The 22,395-nt window shown below is 38.1% G+C and overlaps 1 protein-coding gene across 2 annotated transcripts in view; it reads right to left on the bottom strand.

Annotated features, from left to right (window-relative positions):
- Window positions 1-22,395, bottom strand: part of SNTG1 (syntrophin gamma 1) — a 188,496-nt gene that overhangs the window by 106,032 nt on the left and 60,069 nt on the right. For both annotated transcript variants that reach the window (XM_065895511.1, XM_065895512.1), the window contains exons 7-8: window positions 6,416-6,518; window positions 1,320-1,402 (exon numbers count right to left, since the gene is read on the bottom strand). In XM_065895511.1, coding sequence (XP_065751583.1) covers window positions 1,320-1,402; window positions 6,416-6,518 — 186 coding nt within the window. The remainder of the gene's footprint in view (window positions 1-1,319; window positions 1,403-6,415; window positions 6,519-22,395) is intronic.

Below are 22,395 nucleotides of genomic sequence, written 5' to 3'. Positions count from 1 at the left end.
TTCATGTTTATGTCAATAAAATGTCTGTATTTTCTTATATTGTTTTAATGTTAAGACAACTACTGCCGGTTTAAAATTACATATATTTTAAGTTTCATAAAAAGCTTGTTTTTTCCTTATGTGTACAAAAGACACGTCTTTGAATAACATTTGAGTTTTTCGGCGGATGTTGTGTATATTCGTTCTCTCATCAGGAAATTAAGGCACTCAGATCTTGCCATCTTCTGAAGATCCCGCATTTTAAGTATTAACTATTGTGTGACAGTTATTTCTCTGGTAACAAAACTAAAAGAGAAGGGCAGTGAGGTACACCCAGACGGGGCTGGTTTATACCTGTAGAGGTAACCTTTGATGTTGCCAAGGGTTCCTCTTTCAGAGCAAAAGAACAAACAAATGAAAACGACGTGGAGGCCTGTGGGACTCCGCTGAGATCACTGCTGAGCAGTGCTGCACGGTGAGGGCCACGGAGACCTGCAGATGTCCACAGGAGGACTCTGGAGTAAAATGCCACAGTGAGCTCAAGAATTTCCAATGGACAGTGAACCACACAAGTCAGAGGAAGCTCCACGTCACATACATCCTAATACATGGAACAGAAAGATAAAATTCTACACAAAGTGAGCTCCGCTTCTCTTCACGCTTGTGAGCACAGGGGAAATTGTTAGTCTCACATTTAACCAGAGGGAATCGTTCTGTCTTTAGAATGTGTACATGTTTTGAAGGGTGAAATACAAGGAGTTTCAAAATATTTATAAAAGAAAAAAAACCCTGTTTACTCCGAAGTACAGGTGGAAAATAATAATGGACACTTTATAAAACAAACATGCCAAGTTTATCGATTATTAAGTACATGTATAGTTTAATATTCCTCACATTTTATACAATGTGTAGGTCAGATTTTCTCCCTTTGTACTGATTCCCTGGTGTGCATGAAGACTGCTAAGCAACCCTGATATATGGCTACTTTTAGCTAAATAGTTTCAAAAGAAAAATGATAAAAATTATGTCAAATTATTTAGAACACGAAATTACATATAATATGCAATGTTATAAAATGATTGTATGATTTTGCACGTGACCTCTCCAAGTCGTCTCTAGAGCTCACAAAGGGCTTAATACAGACCTGAGAGGGGAAAATATAACAAACCTACTTATTTTTCTCCTCCCTGAATTATCCTAATTCTCAAAAAATAAAGCAGCCGAGGATTTCAATTATATCAGAGAAACCGGGTCCTGGACCAGCTTGTGCAAACTCTAACTACATATATTTTTCTTGGGTGCCCTCCTCATTAATGGGGACTGTGCCCTGGGCCTCTTACTGTGTTGTTGGGATGATAGTTGAGGTGTAAGCCACTGTCGCAGAGGGGAGAGGAGGTGCCACTGCTCTGGTCACTCGGTGCACCTGCGGGAAGAGTCACAGCATCGTTGGTTAGAAGCCCACTTGTTCTACATGGACACCTTCTACACTGCGTACTTCAGTATGCTCAGTGGTATCAGGTAAGCCAGGTAGTAAAATAAAACTGTATTTCGCTTATATCAAAGCCAGAGTTTTGCAAGTAAACAAAAATAAAAATTAAAACCTAAAGTGGCCCCAAAAGAGACCTGCAAATATTTTTCTTTTCTTTTTTTTAATTTATTTTTAACAACTTTATTGGAGTATAATTGCTTTACAATGTGTGTGTTAGTTTCTGCTTTATAACAAAGTGAATCAGCTATACGTACACATATAGCCCCATATCCCTTCCCTCTTGCGTCTCCCTCCCACCCTCCCTATCCCACCCCTCTAGGTGGTCACAAAGCAGTGAGCTGATCTCCCTGTGCTATGCGGCTGCTTCCCACTAGCTATCTGTTTTTCGTTTGGTAGTGTATCTATGTCCATGCCATTCTCTCACTTCGTCCCAGCTTATCCCTCTCCCACCCCGTGTCCTCAAGTCCATTCTCTACGTCTAAATATTTATCTTTGATTTCATAAATATTAAGGTTTTATTAAGGGAAATATGCAACCATATAAAAAATACTATTTCATTTTATTATCCAAAGTGTCCTATTTTATGAATCATACTTAGAATGGTGCAAGATTTTGTTTGGCTACACAATTCTATTTAATATCATGTCTTATCTACTAGCAAATCCCATGTTTATTTACCATAACACTCTATGATGCAAAAAAAGTTTGTAAGTGCTCTGTCTTTACAACTGTTCTTGGTATATACTGTAATTGGAAGCACCCCCATTGACACTATTTAATTTTGTGAATTTGCAACTAAAACACTTCGTATTAGATCCTCATGAGAAACCTACCAATGTCTGTTTTTTAAAGATGAGTGTTTAATATGTATAAAATAACTAATAAAAACCTGCTGTATAAAAAAAAATAAAGATGGTAATATATGTCTTAAAGATTTGTGATTTTTCTAAGATTTTAAAATTTAGTAATTGTTTCAGTCAGGATTAAAATACATGTTTCTTGATTTCTATTCATTGCTTTTTCTGTAAGCATTATATTTTTGGAGTTGTTAATGTAGATAAATATGATCTATTAATGTAATTGATTCCCAGTTTTTATTTGACATACAACGCTTAAATGCAAACATCATTACAGGTTACGCTCCTAATGTATTAACCGACGTGCTCAAAAAAACCCCAAAAATGACACTGCTCTCCTCTTTTATGACCCTGAAATTCTATAGTTTTCCTGGTGCTAAGAAGGGAAACAGGCTTTTTTGCTATACTAGCCTAGATATAGTTTTCACACTCTTTAAATCTTAAGAAGTTCATACTTTGTATTTTTTCTTTTGATGTTTTCTCTGCATTTCTCTCTTATGAGACAATATTTTTAATGGACACACATATTACTTTAAAACTCATATGCATTTTGAACTGAATAAAATGAAAACATAGCATATCAAATTCTGTAATGCATCGACAGCAGTCCTTTGCAATTTAAAGACTTAACTATAGCACAAAAAGAAGGCAGATGTAAACTCAGTGATCTATGCTTGTGTCTTAAGATTTTAGAAGTGGAAGAGCAAACAAAGTAAACAGAAGACAGAAAATAATAAAAATAAAAGTGAAAAGCAATGAAACAGCACACTGAAAATAACACAGAACTAACCAAAACAAAAATGAGTTCTTTGGAACGATTAATAAAACCCATAGCAAAAGCGATCTAGTAAAAGAGAGAAAATATAAATTATAAGTATCAGGACTGAAGGAGGAGGCATTACTGCAAATCAACAGATGTTAAAAGGATAATGAAAAGATATGATGAATAACTTCATGCAAAGATTGACAACTTAGTTGAAATGAACAAAAATATTGAAAAAAATCTAACCCAAATTTACAAAAGAAGAAAAAAGAATATCAAAAAAGTCCTATATCCATTTAAGAAATTAATTCATACAAAACAAAAATGATAATTCTAGGATCAGATTGCTTCTCTGGTGAATTTATTCCATCATTTAAGAAAGAGATATGATCTCTGTTAAACAATTTCTCTCTGGAAATAGGAGTTACTACTTCACAACTTATACAAAGACATAATAACCCTGGTACCAAAATCCCACTAAAACACTACAGGAAAAGAAAAGTACATCTGGAAATCTTTAATGCACATAGATTTTTTTTAAAAATAGCAATACATTAGCAAATTAAAACGTGTAATATACATAAAAAAATAGGCCATGACCATGATGTTTATCCTAGGAACGCAGCAAGCTTTATTTGGCATTCAAAATCAATTTTTAAAAAGTCACCCTATCAACAGAATAAAAAAAAAGAAAAAATGTAATAATCTCAATGGATGGAAAAATATTTGACACAACTCAACATTAACGTCTATTAAAAAAAAAGAAAGGAAGAGAAAAATCCTCAGGAACCCAGTAATATAAAGGCACCTCTATTCTATTCTAATAAAGGGCATCTATGAACACCCACAGCTGATGCCACACTTAATGGTAAAAAACTGGAAGATTTCCCACTAATATCCTGAGCAGGAGAAGGACGTCTGCACTCAGCACTTCACTCAGCATTTTACAAGAGGCCGGAGCTGTTGCAATAGATGACCCGCCCCTCCCCTGCAAAGAAAGGAATTAAAAGAAATACAGCTTGGAAAGAAACAAGCAAAACATTATTTGCAGATGACATAACTTTATATGTAGAAAAATTTAGAGAAAGTACAAAAATCTTACTGGTTAATAAGAAAATTAAACTATGCTGCAGAATGTTGATATATAAAAATGTGATGTGTTATTGTTTCTATGTGTTAGCAACAGATAATTCGAAAATTAAATCTTTAAAATATTATTTACAATAAAACAAAAACATAAAATGCTTAAAATAAATGTAATGTAAGATATGCAATATTTTCCCACTGGAAACATTAAAATATTGACGAGAAAAATTAAAATATAAATAAATGGAAAGATATGTTTGTGGAATGAAAGGTTTAAAATTGTTAAGGTGTTAATTATATTAATTGTCTATAAACTCAGTCACATTCCAGATCATACTAGTTTTTTAAATAGAAATTGATGTGCTATTTTAAAATGGATGCAGTAATGCCAAGAATCTAGAATAGCCAAATGATCTTGAAGTATCACAAAGTTGAAGAACCAATCCTAGGTGACTTTTTAAAGTACTATAAAGCTGCAATAATCAACAGTGTGGTTTTGGTGAAAGAATAGACGTATACATTAGTGGAAATAAGATAGTGATTCCTTCATTCTTGATTCCTACCTCGGAACCAAAATGTTACTAATATAAGATAGATTATAAACTTAAACATAAAAGTCAACGCTATAAAGCTGCTTGCAAAAGTGTAGGCAGATATCCTTGCAACCTTGGGATAGGCAAATATTTCTTAGAAAAGATGCAGAAAACCAAAAGCATATACAACGAAAACAACAACAACAAAATGGTAAATTAGACCTTATCAAAATCAAAAAGTTGTGCAAACTTGACACACGTTTAGGTAAAAAAGACAGTCGTGCACAGAATGTTTGTAACACATATAGCTAACAAAAAGCTTACTATAAACAGGCTTATCGACTCCTTCAGTGTGATAATATAAAGGCATACCAACAGAAAAATGGGGAAAAGATGTGAGCAGACACATTACAAAATAAAATATGCAAATAGATAATAAAATATGCAAATAGCACAGGAGCTAATCATCATTAGTCTTCAGGGAAATGCAAATTAAAACTACAATTCGGTACCACTACACACTCAAGAGAATAGCTAAAGAAATTTTTGACCATCAAATATTGGAATTAATGGAGAGAAGCCAGACCTCTCTCATCCACCACTGGAGTGGACAGTGGGGGGTTTGTAAATACACGCCCACCTTAGAAATGTATTTGGCAGTTTGTTAGCAAGTTGATTACACATCCGTCTTGTGACTCAGCAATTCCACTCCTAGGTACTTATAGTAGTGACACAAAATACTATGACTTCCAGAAGGCTTGTACGAGAATGTTTATAGCAGCTTTATTTACAATAGCAAAATACCAGAAACAGTTCTGCTGTCTCTCAGCAGAAGAATGCATTACCAAACTTTACTACACTCATACGGTAGAATACTATACAGCAATGTAAATAAATAAACTCCTGAAATATGTTAACATGAGACGGTTCATAATGAAAGAAGCAGACATAAAAGAATAAATACAGTTTGATTACATTAGTACTTGATGACAAGAAATTAAGTCAGTAGCTGTTTCTGGGAATGTTATTTACTGGAAGAGGCACAGCAGAACCGTTCTGTGATCTAAAGGGATGTGGCTTAAGCAAATGTGAGTGTTTGTCAGAGCTGATCCCACTGAGCATTGAGGATCTTTGCATTTCAGTTCATGTAAACTATGCCTCAGTTAAAAATAATTCGTCTTTGCTTCTAGCAAAAACTATAATATGCATTTCATTTCATAATATGAAAATAGATACAGAAAGTTTTAAGTAGCTCTTATGAAAATTATTACATTTCCACAGAGACGGGGGCTTCCTGCAATCTCCCTATTCTCATCAGGACAAATGAAGTGTAAATGCTTATTTAGTAAGTTCAGTAGCCAAATAAGAGAATATTATTTTCTACTTAGAGAATATATATTCATCAAACAATACGAATGAAATTTTAATAGAGATACAAAAGGTATATGTTTGATATGACATTTATTTTTAAAGTAAATAATATTTCCCCAGTTATAGGTTGGAAAATAACTAAACGTGAATACATTCTGAAACACAAACAACAGCTATTCCCTTTGGAGAAGGGTTAATTGAATGCTTTGTGATATTAAAGAAAACTGTTTGCATTCAGGCAGGAATCCCAACTTTAAAAATAAATTACTGCCAGGAAACAATGGCTTAGAAAGTAAATGTGACGGGAGCACTTTACCTAATCTTCATAAATGCTTACATGCACAATCTTCGTTCAGTGGGAGTTTGAGGAAAGCAGGTGCTCTTTTAAAAAATGAGACCGTCAGGGTCACTTCTTCTCCGGCATTCCGAAGAACCTGAACCTAACATAGAACATAATAAAAATGATACCATTATCAGTACGCTGGCAAACACTTTTGTACGATTGAAAACCCTTGAAATAATGGGTTGTCTTTTCCACGTCTCACAGTTTTCTCTAGTGGTCAGAAACATTTTATGGCAGATGGAGGGGATGAAAGATCTAACACTGAAGGAATGCGGCCATCCACATCCTTCCTCTTCCCATCATCCTGCGGGCCCTGTTCACTCATGACGTCATCATCTTCCATCCACATTTATCAAGGCTCTCGTGAGTTTATGGTCTATGTTAGGTCTACAGAAAGATGTAGTGCTCGAACCACTATATTTATTAATTTACTAAATATTTACTGAGCATCCATGATGCACTATTTGGGGATCTATGAATAAATTACCCTGCAGATTTGACCAGCGTGCTAATTCTAATTAAAGTTGTTCCAATTCACTCAAACACTTTTGCAAAAACGAAATGGTTATTATTTTCCCACTATTTCATTGTATATTTTCTTTTCCTTTCCCTGAAAATTTAGAATAATGATGGAGACAGCTATTATCAATAACTCCCAACTCCCTAAATTATAGAATTACTAGGTCTATTTCTACCAGTTAAATAATGGATAATTTCTCAAAATATTGTACCACAACAAATGTAAGCAATATTAAAAGAAGTTCAGAAAGCTGAGGATTATTTATAGCAAACATACCTGGAAAATATAGAAGTATATATATATATATATATAATTTAAAAAGTCACATAAACTAAGAGAAGAATTAAGAATAATTAGTGAAGAAGCAATTAGTAAACATGGGGACATAATTTATTAAACACATAGAAAAATGCTCACCATAAAGTCATTAAAGAATTGACTATCAAAATGGTTTAGAATGATTTCTGGTCCCTACAAGATGGCATAAAGTTCTCTCTCCCAAACAAGTACAACTAAAACACTGAAAAAAGTGCCAGACACAATCAAGTAGAACTCTGAAAGGTGGAGAGAAAAGAAACCGATTAGGGCTCCCAGGCCTGGAGGAAGAGCACAGATCTTTCCCAACAGAGGGGTGGTCCACCCACTGCTAGGTGAAGCATCCCTTTATCCACTTAGTGGCAGCAGGGACCCGACCTGGGGAAGCCCCTTCCCCTCCTCTAGCACCATCAGGGAACGGGGTGGCGGGCAGGGTGGGGGGAGCCTGATGACGCAGATGGATCAATCAGACCCAACTAGCACCAAAATGGTTCTAAATGTCGTATTGTCAGTGGAGCCACGGCCCACAGAATTAGGCGAGGACCTGTGTGCTAAACAGTGACGTCTTGCTAAAAAGAAAAATAAGTAAATAAGAACCAGAGACTCTTAACAAATAAGCAAAATGGCCAGGATTAAAATCATATGTCACACTAAGACCCAGGAAAATCCTAATTTGAATGAGGAAAGATAATCAAGTAACACAAACTAGATGAATTACACACCGGAATCATCTGACAAGGGTTTTAAAACCACCTTAAAACTATTTCAGCAAGAAATGAAAAATGATCTTGAACCAAATGAAAAATTACAACATCTCAGGAAAGAAATACAAATTATAAAAAGGAAATGAAATTATAGAACTAAAAAATACAATAACATAAATAACCTTGCTGGATGAGCCCGGTGATAGACTGACAGAAGATAGAATCAGTAAATTTGAGGACAGAACAATAAAAGTAGCCCAATCTGAGCAACAGACACACACATGAAAGGAGAAAATTTTAAAATGAAGAAAATGATATAATCATTTCAATAGCCCAATCTGAGCAATAGAGAAGATACAGACACACACATGAAAGGAGAAAATTTTAAAAATGAAGAAAATTATATAATCATTTCAATAGATACAAAGAAGCATTTGATTACATTCATTTGATAAAAGCTCATAGAAAACTGAGTATACAAAGGAGTATCCTTGATATTGTAAAGAGGACACACAAAAATGTATGAGAAGCGTCATGGCATTAACTATGAATTACTGAAACCGTTCTCCTTGAGACCAGAAATGAGGCAAGAGCGTCCAATTTCATTTCTACTTAATTTTTCTTCAGATCTTACTGAAATAAGGCAAGAAAAGAGCTAATAAAAATCATAAAAATTGAAAGAAGAAATGAAACTGACATTATTCAGAGGTAACGTGATTTTGAACACAGAAAATTCTTAAGAGCCTATGGGCACTATTACATGAGACAGAACCATGTGAGTTATTAAGTGAGTTTAGTATGGAATAGCATATATACAAAGTAATATACAAAGATCAACTGGTTTCGATTTAATTTCAACAAACAAATACAGCATTGTTAAATAAATGAGGGAGATGCTATGTCATGGATCCCCAGACATAACACTGTGAGGAAATCATTTCTCTCCTGCTTTTCCATATTCAAGGCAATCCCATGCAAAGTCCCCATTTTTTTTCTTTAGTTTTTAGCTTAGTATGCATTTATGAACTTGGCTTGTTTCCAAGTGACATTTAATATTTATATAAGCATTATTATGTAAGTGCACTGGGAGTGTGTTAGTGAAATACATGGGACAGTGGAATGCAATGGCTAAATACTCACATTCCATCTTAAGCGTGCAACAGATAACATCTAGCGTTAAATAAAAAATAACATTACAAGCACCTCAAGTGTAAATAAGAGAATAAAGTAGAAATGTATAAGTTCAATACAGTTACCTCCGAAATGGGCAACGGGCAACTGTTTTCTTTTAAAGCTTTACATTTGTATACTTCAATCTTGAAGTTTTGGTCAAGTGTAACTGAGAAAAATAAAAACTTTTTAAAAATTATAAAATCTTACCCTAGAGAGAGAACTTTATTTTACTTTGTTTTTAATAAATGGCTAATTATGGGTATCTTTCTGGATAAGCATAACTTCAAGTCCTTGACACATACACATTTCTTAATGCAGAAATATCCATCTTTTCAGTGACCAGGATTGACACAATGTGTTTTTAATTTTTTTCAGGCTTCCTACTATGCCTTGGATGCATATTTCATTGGCCTGATACTGTCAGGTTGGAAACTGTAGGTTCCACATCATGAATAATGATGAATGTCATCTTCCTGAAAAATCAGAAATCAGCACCAATCCAATCGTCTTCTTCATGTTCATTCACATTTTATAGTGCAGATCAAGTGTGCATTTTCATCAGATAAGGTATCAGCACAGTTATGCTCTCACATTGCCTTGGGTGAGTACGTGAGCAAAGGGACAGAGATTGGTAAAAAAGGGCAATCAGTGAAAACAGAAAAGGGAAGTGGCATTAAAGGGGATATTTATAGGCTGACTCTGTTAAACCAGAACGAGCTAACAGCTCAGTCCGTGAACTGAATATTCTTAAGCTCCATTCGTCTGTTAGAAGGGAAACTTCATAGAATCCTTTTGTGGTCTCCGTCCTTCCTCCACACTGTTGGGGCCACCCTGTCTTCTACGAGACTCTAAAGGGGAATGTAGCTGTCTGCCACTGCTTTGCTGTGAAGTCAAAAGTGCTCATAGCTGGGGGTTATTTTATATTTTCATTTTTAAAGAATTTATTTTTGTAGGGTAGTCTTAGGTTCATAGCAAAATTGAGGGGAAAGTACAGAGATTTCCCCTAGACCCCCGTCCCACAGATGCACAGTCTCCCCGATGATCAACGTGGCCCCGCTGAGTGGGACCTTTGTTACAACTTACGAACCTCCGTCGACACGGCAACATCACCCAGCGTGCGCGGCCTGTGTTAGGCTTCACTCTTGGTACTGAGCGTTCTGTGCGTTCGAACATGTATCCACCATCAGCGAGTCACAGAATGTTTTCGCTAAATGCTAAAATCCTCTACGCTCTGCCTACTCATCCCTCTTCCGCTCCAACCTTGGCTATTGTTTTTAACTGATGAAAATAGAGACTTCTGAGTTGCCTGGACCTGCCTGAAGCACACATTAGGAAACACACACACACACACACACACACACACACACACACACACACACATCTTCACTGGCAAACGAGCACTGAGACAGCTTGTGAAGACCTCAGCTCTTAGCCCAGCTTGATGTCAGAACAGCCAGACAAGATTCGGATCTCCAGAGGGGAAGATCAGCATTGCAACTCACTGACGGCCGCGTTGCAAAGCGGTTACCTAGAATCTCACTTTGACTTTGGACTCGTCCCTCTTGACATGTTACCTGCAGTAAATAATTTCCTTAAAGTCTTGACCTCTGGCAGGAAAGGAAACTGAACGTGACTTTGAGGAATGATTTTAAACAAACTGTTTTTCAGACAAAACAACTACACTAACACTAGATAATATATCAAGCTTTACTATTCATGTTGAGATGGTGATCACCTGTGAACACTGAGTAAACAAAGCATTTCATTGTGTAATCATTTTCATTCATATTAATTGTGGGGAAGAAAGAATTATTATTCCATATATTATTACAGCATAAGAGTTTGAGGTGAAACTGTAATTGTAAGGCCTTCCTGAATGGGGTTGGGTCCTCTGGCCCCTGTCACTCTACATCCATGGTTAGGTTTTCAGAGGAATCTGTGGAGCATTGGAGGCAGGGGCACACGACCCCCTCTGTGGTGTGAGGACAGGGGTACACTTTCACACCTACAGATGGCAGGTGGGGCAGCGTGGTGCCAGTTTTCAGGGCAGGAGACAGGGCCTTCATAAGAGACAGACGTCCAATCAAGCACAGGGTCTGTAATGTCCACAAGCCCTGGTGCTGTTGGTTGGATAGTGAATCAAGTGTAACAGCAGAAATTATCCAGCTGGAAAATAAGGTATAGAACTGCACCTAGGAAAATCACATCACCGTTGGAAGTGGTGGGTGAATCAACTGTGAGAAATCAAGTATCATGTAGAATTTGGAGGAATCGATGCAAAATAAGAAAGGAATTGGGGATAATTTAGACATTCTCACCTTGAATTGCTACCACCAAGTGACACAGAACTGTGCTGGAAAAGCTAAAAATAGATGGAATAAGGGATGAGGGTTAGGATTGTTGGGGACATAACAGCTGGAGAAAAGGGCAACGTGACACTCCCATTTCACACATTCATTCATTTCACCACCCTTCCTGCATTTTAATTTGTGAAAAACATTCCATGTACATAGAAAAGTGCAGTAGGATCCTTTACATAGGCACTTCAAGTCTGAATGTTATGTTGTAAAATAAAAAGTCACAGCAAAAATGTATACATAGGTGTATGTTTAAAAAAGAACTACCAAATATTTAATACTCCTGAATTCCTATAGTTTCAGCTTAAAGTAGTATTCAAGTATGCAGTAATTTTTCAGCTTTGGTAAATATTACAAATAAGAATGAAGGTTGACTGAATAACAAATGTCAGCTCTAATAATCAGGATATAGTAATGATAATATATCAATGAATTTCAACACGGAAGAGAACCATTTACTTTAGTGAGGCAAGATTATGTAGAACATGTGATCCATTTTTACTGTAATACTTAAAGCTATGACTAAAGAGCCCATCACTTTCAAAGACCTCACTAAATTAAGATTCTATGTAGTAACAGTGGGTGAAATGTCACCTTCTGGATAAGGTGAACTTTAACTCAACAAGCAGAATGCATTGCTAGGTATAGTGCACACACCACAGTAACACTGTTTCAGCATTTGCTTTAATTCCAAGATGATTTCTTCAATGACACAAGTAATATTTTACTGTATTTTCTTATTGCTGGGTGCCAACTGACTCGTTTTATGTGCTATTAGTCAGGTTAAATTAAATTTTTAAATAGGTAAAAAGTTTACTTTTAAAAAGACATCAGGACCAGATGGGTTCAAAACTAAGTTTTACCTAATTCTTTAAGAAGTAATTATTCCAGCATAAAATTATTGAAGTTGCTTTAATTCATGTTATTAAATCAAACTAAAATGAAAATTAATAAGAAATTTTATGAAGAGAAAACGTGACCATTATTAATATGAATACAGATGTTATCATTCTAAACACACTATTAGCATATAGACTCCAACAAGTGACAAAAGAAATTGAACTATGACTGAGTAGGTTTTATTTCAAAACAGCAAACCTGGATAAATATCAGATGTTATTATCAAAGTAATTACTTTCATCAAGTTAAATATACATACATTATCTACTGATACATAGATCTATTGAGATATATAGAGATGATAGAGAGAGAGAGAGAGAGAGAGAGAGAGAAAGAGAGAGAGAGAGAGAGAGAGAGATTTTTCCCCTCCCTTAGAGATTCTGAGAGGACATTTGGTCAAACTGAGCTGCAATTCCTAATAAAAACTCTAAGGAAAATAGGAATAGAAGAATACCTTACTATGCTTCTTGTACATGCCTGGCTGTTCCCTGAGCCCAGCACGGTCGTTCCCTAAACACTTGTGTGGCTTACACCCTCACCTCTTTCTACTCTTTGATCAAAAGTTACCCCAATGAGTCCTACATTCATCAACCTTTTACAAATGATAGATCTCCACATACCTCTGTCTTTGTTCACCTGCACTACCTGTCATTTCATAGCCTGTCAGCACCTTCCTACCCACATGCACTGTGCTGACGACACACTGTGTCTAATATGCTGTCACTTGTCTCTGCCCCATGAAGCTGGGTTCCACACCAGGGCAGCAAGCTGTATCTTGTTCTCAGACGTAGTCAAAGAGCCTAAGATGGCACGTGGCTCACAAAAAGCCTTCATTAAATATTTTTGAAAGAATAAAATTAATAAAGTCAATTTTAAAAAGCAGTAAAAATTATCCTAAATGTTAAAACAAGGAAACCATGTTAATCAAAATCAGGTACTGGATAAAGATGCCCATTAGTTTTCAAAAATATTGATGAGTTTTACTTATAAAGTAAAATAAGAAAATGGAATTAATTTTATAACTATTAAGAAAATGCAATTATTTTTTTATTAAAAATATAATTGCAGACTCCAAGTATACTCCCCTAAAATGCTAATTGGAATTTAAAAGATAATGTAGCTTCACATAAGATTACTGTAACACAAAAATACCCTTTTTCCTATGATAGCAATAAACACCAGGAAAATTATTAAAAATCTGGGGGAGAATCCTATAAAATCTTTAGAAGTTTAACTAATTGTCATAGATTGCTTTAAAGAAATTGTAAATTCTTATTGAAGGACAGAAAATAAAATCTAAGCTCTTAACAACGATATGCCATATACTTGGTGAAGTTTTCAATAAAAACAAACTAAGTCAACAGAAAGTTTTAAAATGTCCCCCAGAACATCTGAGAAATACTTTAAAAAGAAGAGTAGTAGGAATTGGGAGAAGTTATCAATCCCTGAATATGCTGTTAAATCCTATAATCAAATCAATGTATTAATATTCAAATGGGCAAATTCATCAGTAGAAATGGATAGAACCTCCAAAATAGATCTTAATGTATTTGAACTTGTAATACATGATACAGTGTCTTTTTTTTTTAAACCTAGTGTTAAAAGGACTGGTACCATAAATGGTGCAAGCACAGCTGGGGATACACTAACGATAAATCGAATGGATTGAATAGCTAAGTGTCAATAATACTACCAGAATAATGTTGTAAGAAAGTGTATAGAGGACTCTGTGTACTCTTTACTGGACAAAAACAGGAAGAATAATAAGCTTGGATCTTGCATCTCACTGAATGTAGATTATTCTTTAAACCACAGGAACAAAACCAGACCAACAGCCTAACAGCTGGCTGAACAGAGCAGGGGTCCCCCATCCTGTCCTGACCTTCTCCATCACTCTCAGCCAATGGACACACTCAATGGCTCTTTAAACACCACACCGTCAGACATGACAATGACACGTGACACAACATTGTTAAAATATCCCAACAATAATTCATTTTGACAATATTCTCTCTCCCGAATATTGGGCCATGTTGTCTAAGAAATTATTTTGATTCGTTAATTAGCTTTTGCTAAAAGTCTTACACGTTGATATAAATGAATAACGTGTTACCACGTGTGCCAGCTATAGTGCCGCCTTCAGTTTATAAAATAAAGCCTGTGACGAGAACAAGGCAAAAGTTATTAGCTTTTAATTTACGAATGAGAATTTGAAAATATTCAAAAGTCAAGTGACCTGCTCAAACATAACATCCGATATATGACAGACTGAGAAGTAAAACTACATGAGTAAGTGAGTTCCCCCTTCTTCCCACTGGGCCACTGCCCAAAAAGGTTAATGGTAAAGCTTAAACAATTCCTCAGGAAGCATTTCTGACTCTCACAGAGACCTGGAGCAGCTGTTCACCATGTGTCAGAGCCCACCTGTCCCTTTACCTGTGGACTCCAGCTCTGCCCACTGCCATGCCGCCCGGGCCTGAGAAGGTGCTGGGAGAGAGTCTCCCAGGCATCAGTGGCTTCCTTCTAGATTGTGGAGACTGCATTTGCTTAAAGTACTTTCTTGAGCATCGGGACAGATGAGTACAGAATTTCGGGTAATGCACAAACGTACATCGAGCATCTAACGTGTTCAAACACCACACGTGTGATATAGCAGGTGCAGTGTTGACAGGAGGATGATAAAGCCCTTCAGTTCTACAGACAATCATCAGTGAGAAGACAGATGCTTACAATAGATTAAAAGGAGCAGAAAGAGATGAGGAAGGTGTTAAAAAGTGGAGAGGTGTGGAAATCACTCAGACCCAAATCTGCTCAGCAACAGCAGGCGTCACAGTCTGCTAGCAACGCTGTTGCCACCGACGCTCCGCACCCGCCCCCACTGCTCAGCAGGATAAGAACAAACGCACGCGTGGGCCGAACCTGCCCGCAACGTGGAGGTCTCAGCGGCTGTGCCACTGCGCCCACACTTCTCTCGCTGGTCACACCGTGGAGGGCATCAGCGACTTTTCAGAAGAGCAAAGGTCCACTTACCACACCGAGTGTAATCAAACGTTTACTGAGGCCTTAAAATGTTTAATTAAGTCAGACCTTTGTTTGAATGGCCCCCGTCTTCCTTAGAGGATAGAAAGTTAAGTTTATAAAATGCAGTCACTGCATATTAACATACGTTCAGTTCGAATCTTGGAGGAATGGGGAGAAAAGACATCCATTCCAGGGTAAAAATACGGAGCATATTTCTTATAGGACGTGGTTATGATATACTTGAGGCAGACAAGTGAAGTACAGAACATCTTCATAGTCATCCAAGAAAAACCAGAATGTTTAAAAGTAATGTCCCATACAGATGATAACATTTCCTATAATCACATTAGACTCAAGCAATGCACATATTTATTCTAAATCCATAAGCTTAACCACAGCTACATGGATGTCTAGTTTGCAAACCGTGCACCAGATTTAAGTGGAATTCTTGAAGGAAAGGAGAGAAATCATAACACTTTTCCTTATTTTTATAGAATTCTGTATAAGATCATCTCGTACAAAATGAATTGTCAAGATGTGAAAACCAAAGCGAGACGCGGTATCACCCACGTTGGATCTGTAGCTGCAGCACACACGGTTGCTAAGTATTTGTTTAGACACGTTATCACAACGTGTTTGCACAACACAGGACTAAGGAGTAAATACTGTAGAACTGCTCGTGGTGCTGTTTCCTCCCATAGTCTTTCATCTCATTCTACTGCGTGAGTCATTTAAATACGTAACTTTGAATTTTAGATGCCACTCCCCCCGCGATACATAAATACTTGGATATCGTTTGCAGCATTGCAGGGCCACCAGGCTGGCTCCGCCAGCATTTCCTTGGCAACTGACGTTTGCAGGGGGAGAAACACAGCTGTCCTGCCACAGGAAAACAGTGGTTTCTCTGAGAGTCTGGTAATTTCAAATACTTGAAAATAGATGTGTGTCTCAAATATAATGTGTTAAATGAGTAGGGAGAAAATAATCTGCCTTATATGTTGCTAAATACACGACGAAAAAATAGATACATTTTATTACTTCATAATTACTTCAAATTTCAGTCTTCAGAGAAATCTATCACGCGTAAAAACGGTGGAGACAGGACAATTATAAGAGCCATTAAGATATTTATCACTTTATGACATGCATGCACCTTGTCTGGAAGTTGTGTATGTCCCCATCTTACTCATATGGAAATTACTGAGAATATGTAAGGATGGCCCTTGGCAAAGTATAAACTTATTGCCTTTTTATTTTGTCACCTCGAACTTCTCTCAAGTCTCCTCTTCTACTTTGAACCCTATTTCTTTTCAAAGGAGTCCCAGAGGACACTCCTGCCACCTGCTACCTGAATGACAGAAACAGAAAACGAAAAAGACTGTCTGGGAGTCTCTGTGTCAGTCACTTAGCTTCAGGCTCAGACCTCATGCTCACCCCGTTCCTCTCCAGCCCACATGCAGCATTGTCTCAACCTAAAGACACTTCAGGGAAAGGGTAAGCTGATCACGACAAGATGTTAAACATAGCTTGGTGCCTGTCTTGTCTTAAAACTGCATCGTGTCAGAGGCCGTCCGGAATCTTGCGTATCTTGTGTGACCCCAGAACAACGGTTGAGTTAACAGGGACTTTAAGCTCTACCTCTTTAAATAAACTCAAGTAAGTGAATGCCAATTTCAGAAATCTTGAGTCATAAAATTGAAATGGTTTATGTTCAGTTAGAGATTTTAGAAGAATGAGGGTTCACTGAGGGCATGTGAGCTCGCAAAGCGTACTTTCAAATGAAGCAGTGGTTGGAGAAAACCACTGACTGTAATTCTCCCCAGCATTTCCTTTGAAAGGCAGGTGGTGAGGAATGCCGGGCTCCCTGCCCGAGACCCGTGTCGTCGAAACCCCTTTTCCTCACTCCACCCGCCTTAGTTATATTTGAAGTCCCGAGCAGAATAATAGTTCACGTTTGTCAGTAATGAGAGGAGGAGAAAAGCTGCTCTCACTTCCGCATCTATTATTTCTCTGTCGTCATAGCAACCTGGGCAGCCAGGTCCCCAGACAGAGCACCTGCCCAGCACAGGTCGGGTAGGGAGAAGAAACCGATGGGGCAGCAGCTATCAGATCACCAGACGGGGACGTCGCTCCAACAATGCTGTAGACCGTTCCCACCCGGGCTTCATGAACGGGAGACTCGGTCAGTGTGCCTGTGCCGCGTGGGGCTGGAACTCTAGGCCCAGCACGGTTTCTGTTCACGGAAATACCGTGTCATTTCATCGCTGGGCAGAAACCATGGCGCTGGCTGACAGCAGCTGTGCCTTGTCAAGGGCCCCGTTAAGAATAATCAGGCATGCCTTCTCTTTGACGTTGCTTGGCCAAAGAAACTCCCAAACAAATCGTCCAGCTCTTTTTGAAGCAACTGGGAGATACATATCGTTGAGGAGGAAACATCTCGGAGGGTTGCTAAGATTCATCACGTTACGTCCAGAGTAACAAAGTGGAGGACCTGGTGCAGCCTCTTGTCCTTCATGTGTCACCTCAGTGGGTTTAATGAAGGGAAAGAGTATAGGTTTTGAATTTCATTTGATGTGGTCAAAGTTATTTGCTACCCAATAAGCATAAACTTTACATTCCTTGAAGTGATGGAGCATAAGTAATTATAGGGAGAAAGTACAAAAATCTCAAAATAAAGCAAATGTTACATATTGTCTCTCAGTAGCATCTGATAGCGCCTTATACTGTATGCTGTGTATGGTAGCTTATATCGTATGCCTTCAAACTACTAGGGCTCTGTTTTGTGGGAGTTGTCATTTTAAAGGATAAACTCTTTACAGGGAGAAACAGAGTTTCTAGTATGATTGTTTTATCCAAGAGATGTGATATGTATACTGGATACCCAATACTTGTTAGTAAAAATAATGCTAATCATGGTTTTGTGTCCCTCACACAGTATTTGAGCTACAGCACTTTAAAAACAACTGTGTGTTCCCTCATTTTCACAACCTGTAATTTCCTCAACGAAATATTTTTTTTATTGTTAAATACAGGCTGATTTCTGTTGTGAAAGTAAAAAAAATCCTAATCTTTCTTAGACTGCGCAAAATATTCTGTATCTGATCATCAAAACACACTTCCATGAAGAATATAAAACGTCTTCGACCGGAACTTCAACATCAAGCCAGCGTCAAAGAAACACTTTAGATATTGTAGATGTTTTCTCGTAACTTTATGTTAACATTTTCATGCCAAGAGTACACTTCATCCAGTCATTTTCATGCTAATAACTAAGAGGTCATTTCCATTTACTGCTTGGTTTTTTTATGATGCTGTAATGTCTGGCACTTGTCCATTCGCCTGGGAGCCTCTCCAGGTAAACAGTAAATAACTTTAAGTAAACCAGGCACTACAGCTCCGACTGCTGCAATGGATGTAGACGTATTTCTCTCCTGTATATTTTCAAGATATCTCAGGTCAGTTAACGGAAAGCGGCTGTATCCATCCCAAAGGTGGCTGCACACACCTGACCATGGGGTGGCCCAAAGTTACATTTGTCCATGTGGGAAAAGACCTCAAGGAAGGAAAATATGATAATATTTGCCAAACTAACTTGGACTCCACAGTCAGAGTGAGTATAAATGTGTGTGGGGTGAAGGCAGGCTGCAGGGGGTTGGTGCAGAGTGACTTTAAGAATGTTCGATGCAAGGGTTTGTGAAGTTGAGTCTGGTGAGTTAAAACAAGGTGTAATGTTCTATTTCCAGATGTTTGACATGTGTTCTTTCCTCAGTTAGATTAAGGTCTTACTATTTTATAGCCTCCATTGTTAGGAATCCATCTATTTTTATAACTTTTCCTCATGCAATTTATTATCCTAATCAACAAACATTTACTGAACTTCTCCAAAGAAAAATAGAGCCACATTTATTAAGAGCCCAGGAAAATCTGAAATATAAATATCTGTAATTGTCAAGATCTGGTCAATAGAAACTAGGTATTTCGGACACGGGGATTTAATTAGGGACTTGGGGAAATTTTCAGCAGAGGAACGAGGCAGTAGGGAGACCAGCAGCAGCAGAGCTCCACGGCCACCCTGCCACAGAGGACCACGGCGGCGGAGACAGAGGACCACGGCGGCGGAGATGCTGCGGGCGCAGGAGCCACAGTGGGGCTGCGCTCAGGATCGGGCTGCTGCGGAAGCAGGGGGAGGGGCCCTGCAGTGAGTCACAAAGAAGCAGCGTGTACAAATCCCACGCCTCTGCAGATGAGGGTAAGTGAACCATCAGGGACGTTGGGAAGGCGGAGGAGAGCTGGATGGGGTAAAGCAAACAGCCAAGAATGTTCCCCCAGGGGACACAGGTGGAGGAGAGGCACGGAGAAAACCATTCCAGAGGCTGCAGGGGAGAAAGCACAGGACACACACGGCAGATGTGGAGCATCAGATGAGATTCACATTCAGATCAGAGCCCTGAATAATTAGGAGAGTCCCTCAGCACCCAAACTGTCACATTCCGGAAGGAAAAGGAAAACAACCAGCCAAGAACTTTAATTTTTATATCGTCTTCAGAAGAAAGATTACTATAAGAGAGTCACTCCCAAGCTATTTACTCTAAATGGCATGCACTTGTTAAAATTTGAACCCTGGAGGTAGGTTCCATTCCTTTGAATTCTGTTGCCATAATCTACCAGCTGTATAACCCCGGGCAATTGATTTAATTTCTCTACCACACGTCTTTCTCCTCCGTGAAATGACAGTAATAGTCATTTCTACCTAACAAGTTTATGAAGATTAAGTGTTTTAGTTTCAGTAAAATGCTTAGAGAAGAGCTGGGAACCTTGTATTTACTTAATAAATGTTAGCTAACAGAAAAAATAATTCGATTAATTGAAGCATTAAGAATTTCATATAAATACTTTATGATAGAACTTCTATATATTTCTATAATAGAAATACTCTATCAATAGATTTATTCAATAAATATCTGGAACATCCGTGAAATAGAGGTATCTGACCAGACATACATTCAGAGCCACAGGACAAGGAAGGAGGACTCCCAACATTTAAATAACATGGCTGTTTGACACAGGATGAATCCCCAAAGCTTCAGCCATACAAACACATGACGAAACTCAGAGAAAGAGGAAGGAGGAGAGATTTGAAAATACAGGTGACCCTTGAACAATACCGGAACTGCACGACTCCACACATATGCAAATTTTTCCCAATAAATATAGTACCTGTATTTTCATTTCACAATCTTTGAATTCACTAAGTGTGGGGAAAAGTTTGTGTTTGACTAGAGATCCCAATATGTGGAAACAAAAGAACTAGGGTTGGAGTCCTGATTCCGTCCAGACTGTTTCAGCTTCCTGCCCTTGGGCGAGTCATTGATCAATTCCTTTGTTTCTGAGGCCAAGAGAGCAGAGTACAGATTTCAACTACACGGGGCTGGGGGTCGGGTGGGCTGGGCGGTGGAGAGGTAGGTGCCCCCAACTGCCTGCCTCATTCGAGGGTCAACTGTATACTCTGAATGGATACGATATACATTTTGGAGAAAGAGAAGGGCATTATCCCAGAAGTCTTAAAAGCAAGATGAAACAGAAAACACCAAAACTGGTGATTAGAAAGCCGCTTCAGTGGTGAGAAGAATGAAATGGCTGATAATAACCATCGAATTTAAGGAACAGGCAAACGGACGGGCAAGGAAGGATGGAGACTGTGGAAAACAGGGAAGATGTGTAGGCCTAGAGCCGCCAGAGCATCTAACTTTTTCAGCAAAAGCCCCAAGTCTGAATTTTTATGTGACCTCTTCATTCTTTTACTTTTATTTATTTTTTTGCGGTATGTGGGCCTCTCACTGTTGTGGCCTCTCCCTCCGGACGCGCAGGCTCAGCGGCCATGGCTCACGGGCCCAGCCGCTCCGCGGCATGTGGGATCCTCCCGGACCGGGGCACGAACTCGTGTCCCCCGCATCGGCAGGCGGACTCTCAACCACTGCGCCACCAGGGAAGCCCTACATTTTTAATTATGATAAAATACACATAACCTAAAGTTTATCATTTTAACCACCTTTAAGTGTACAGTTCAGTAGTGTTAAGCATATGCTCACATTGTTTTGATCTCCAGAAAATTTTCTTCTTGCAAAAGTGAAACTCTATCTTCTCTAAAAAACTCCCCATTGCCTCTCCCCCGCCCCTCCCCTGGCAAACACCATCCTACTTTCTGTTCCTATGAGTTTGACTTCACTAGAGACCTCATATGAGTGGAGTCCTACAGAATTTAACCTTTTGTGTCTGGCTTCCATCACTTGCATAATGTCCTCAAGGTTCATTCAGGTGCCCCATTTGACAGGATTAGCTTTCTCTCTATGACATCGTATGTCTCTATTTTTCCTTTTGTTGCTTGTGCTTTTGGTGTCATAGTCAACAAATCACTACCAAATCCAATGCCTTGAAGCTTTTCCACTGTTTTCTTCTAAGAGTTTTATAGTTTTAGGTCTTACAATAAGATCTTTGGTCTACTTTGAGTTAATATTTTATACCGTGAAAGGGAAGGGTCCAACAGCATTTGTTGAAAAGACTGTCCTTTTCCCATTGACTGGTCTTGGCAACTGTGTCAAAATCATTTGACCATACATATGAGGGTTTATTTCTGGGCTCTCTGTTCTATCCCATCAGTTTATATCTGCTTTTATGCCAGTACCACATAATTTTGTTACTGCAGATTTATAATAAGTTTTGAAAGTGTGAGACCCACAATTTTGTTTTGGCTATTCATTGCCCTTTATGGTTTGATCTTTGTGGTCCTTTGATGGATTTCTCTATTTCTGCAAAAAAAAAAAAAACAAAAAAAACTCATTGGGATTTTGTTAGAGACTGTATTGAATCTGTAGACTGATTTGAGTTGTGTTGACATATTAACAAAATTACATCTTCCAACTCATGAATATGGGAGGTCTTTCCATTTCTTTCTTCTTTATTTCTTTCAGCAACATTTTGTAGTCT

The sequence above is a fragment of the Phocoena phocoena genome, chromosome 17 (genome assembly GCF_963924675.1).
Source record: "Phocoena phocoena chromosome 17, mPhoPho1.1, whole genome shotgun sequence".
Classification (NCBI taxonomy): domain Eukaryota; kingdom Metazoa; phylum Chordata; class Mammalia; order Artiodactyla; family Phocoenidae; genus Phocoena; species Phocoena phocoena.
This window is presented reverse-complemented; position numbering and strand designations above follow the sequence as displayed.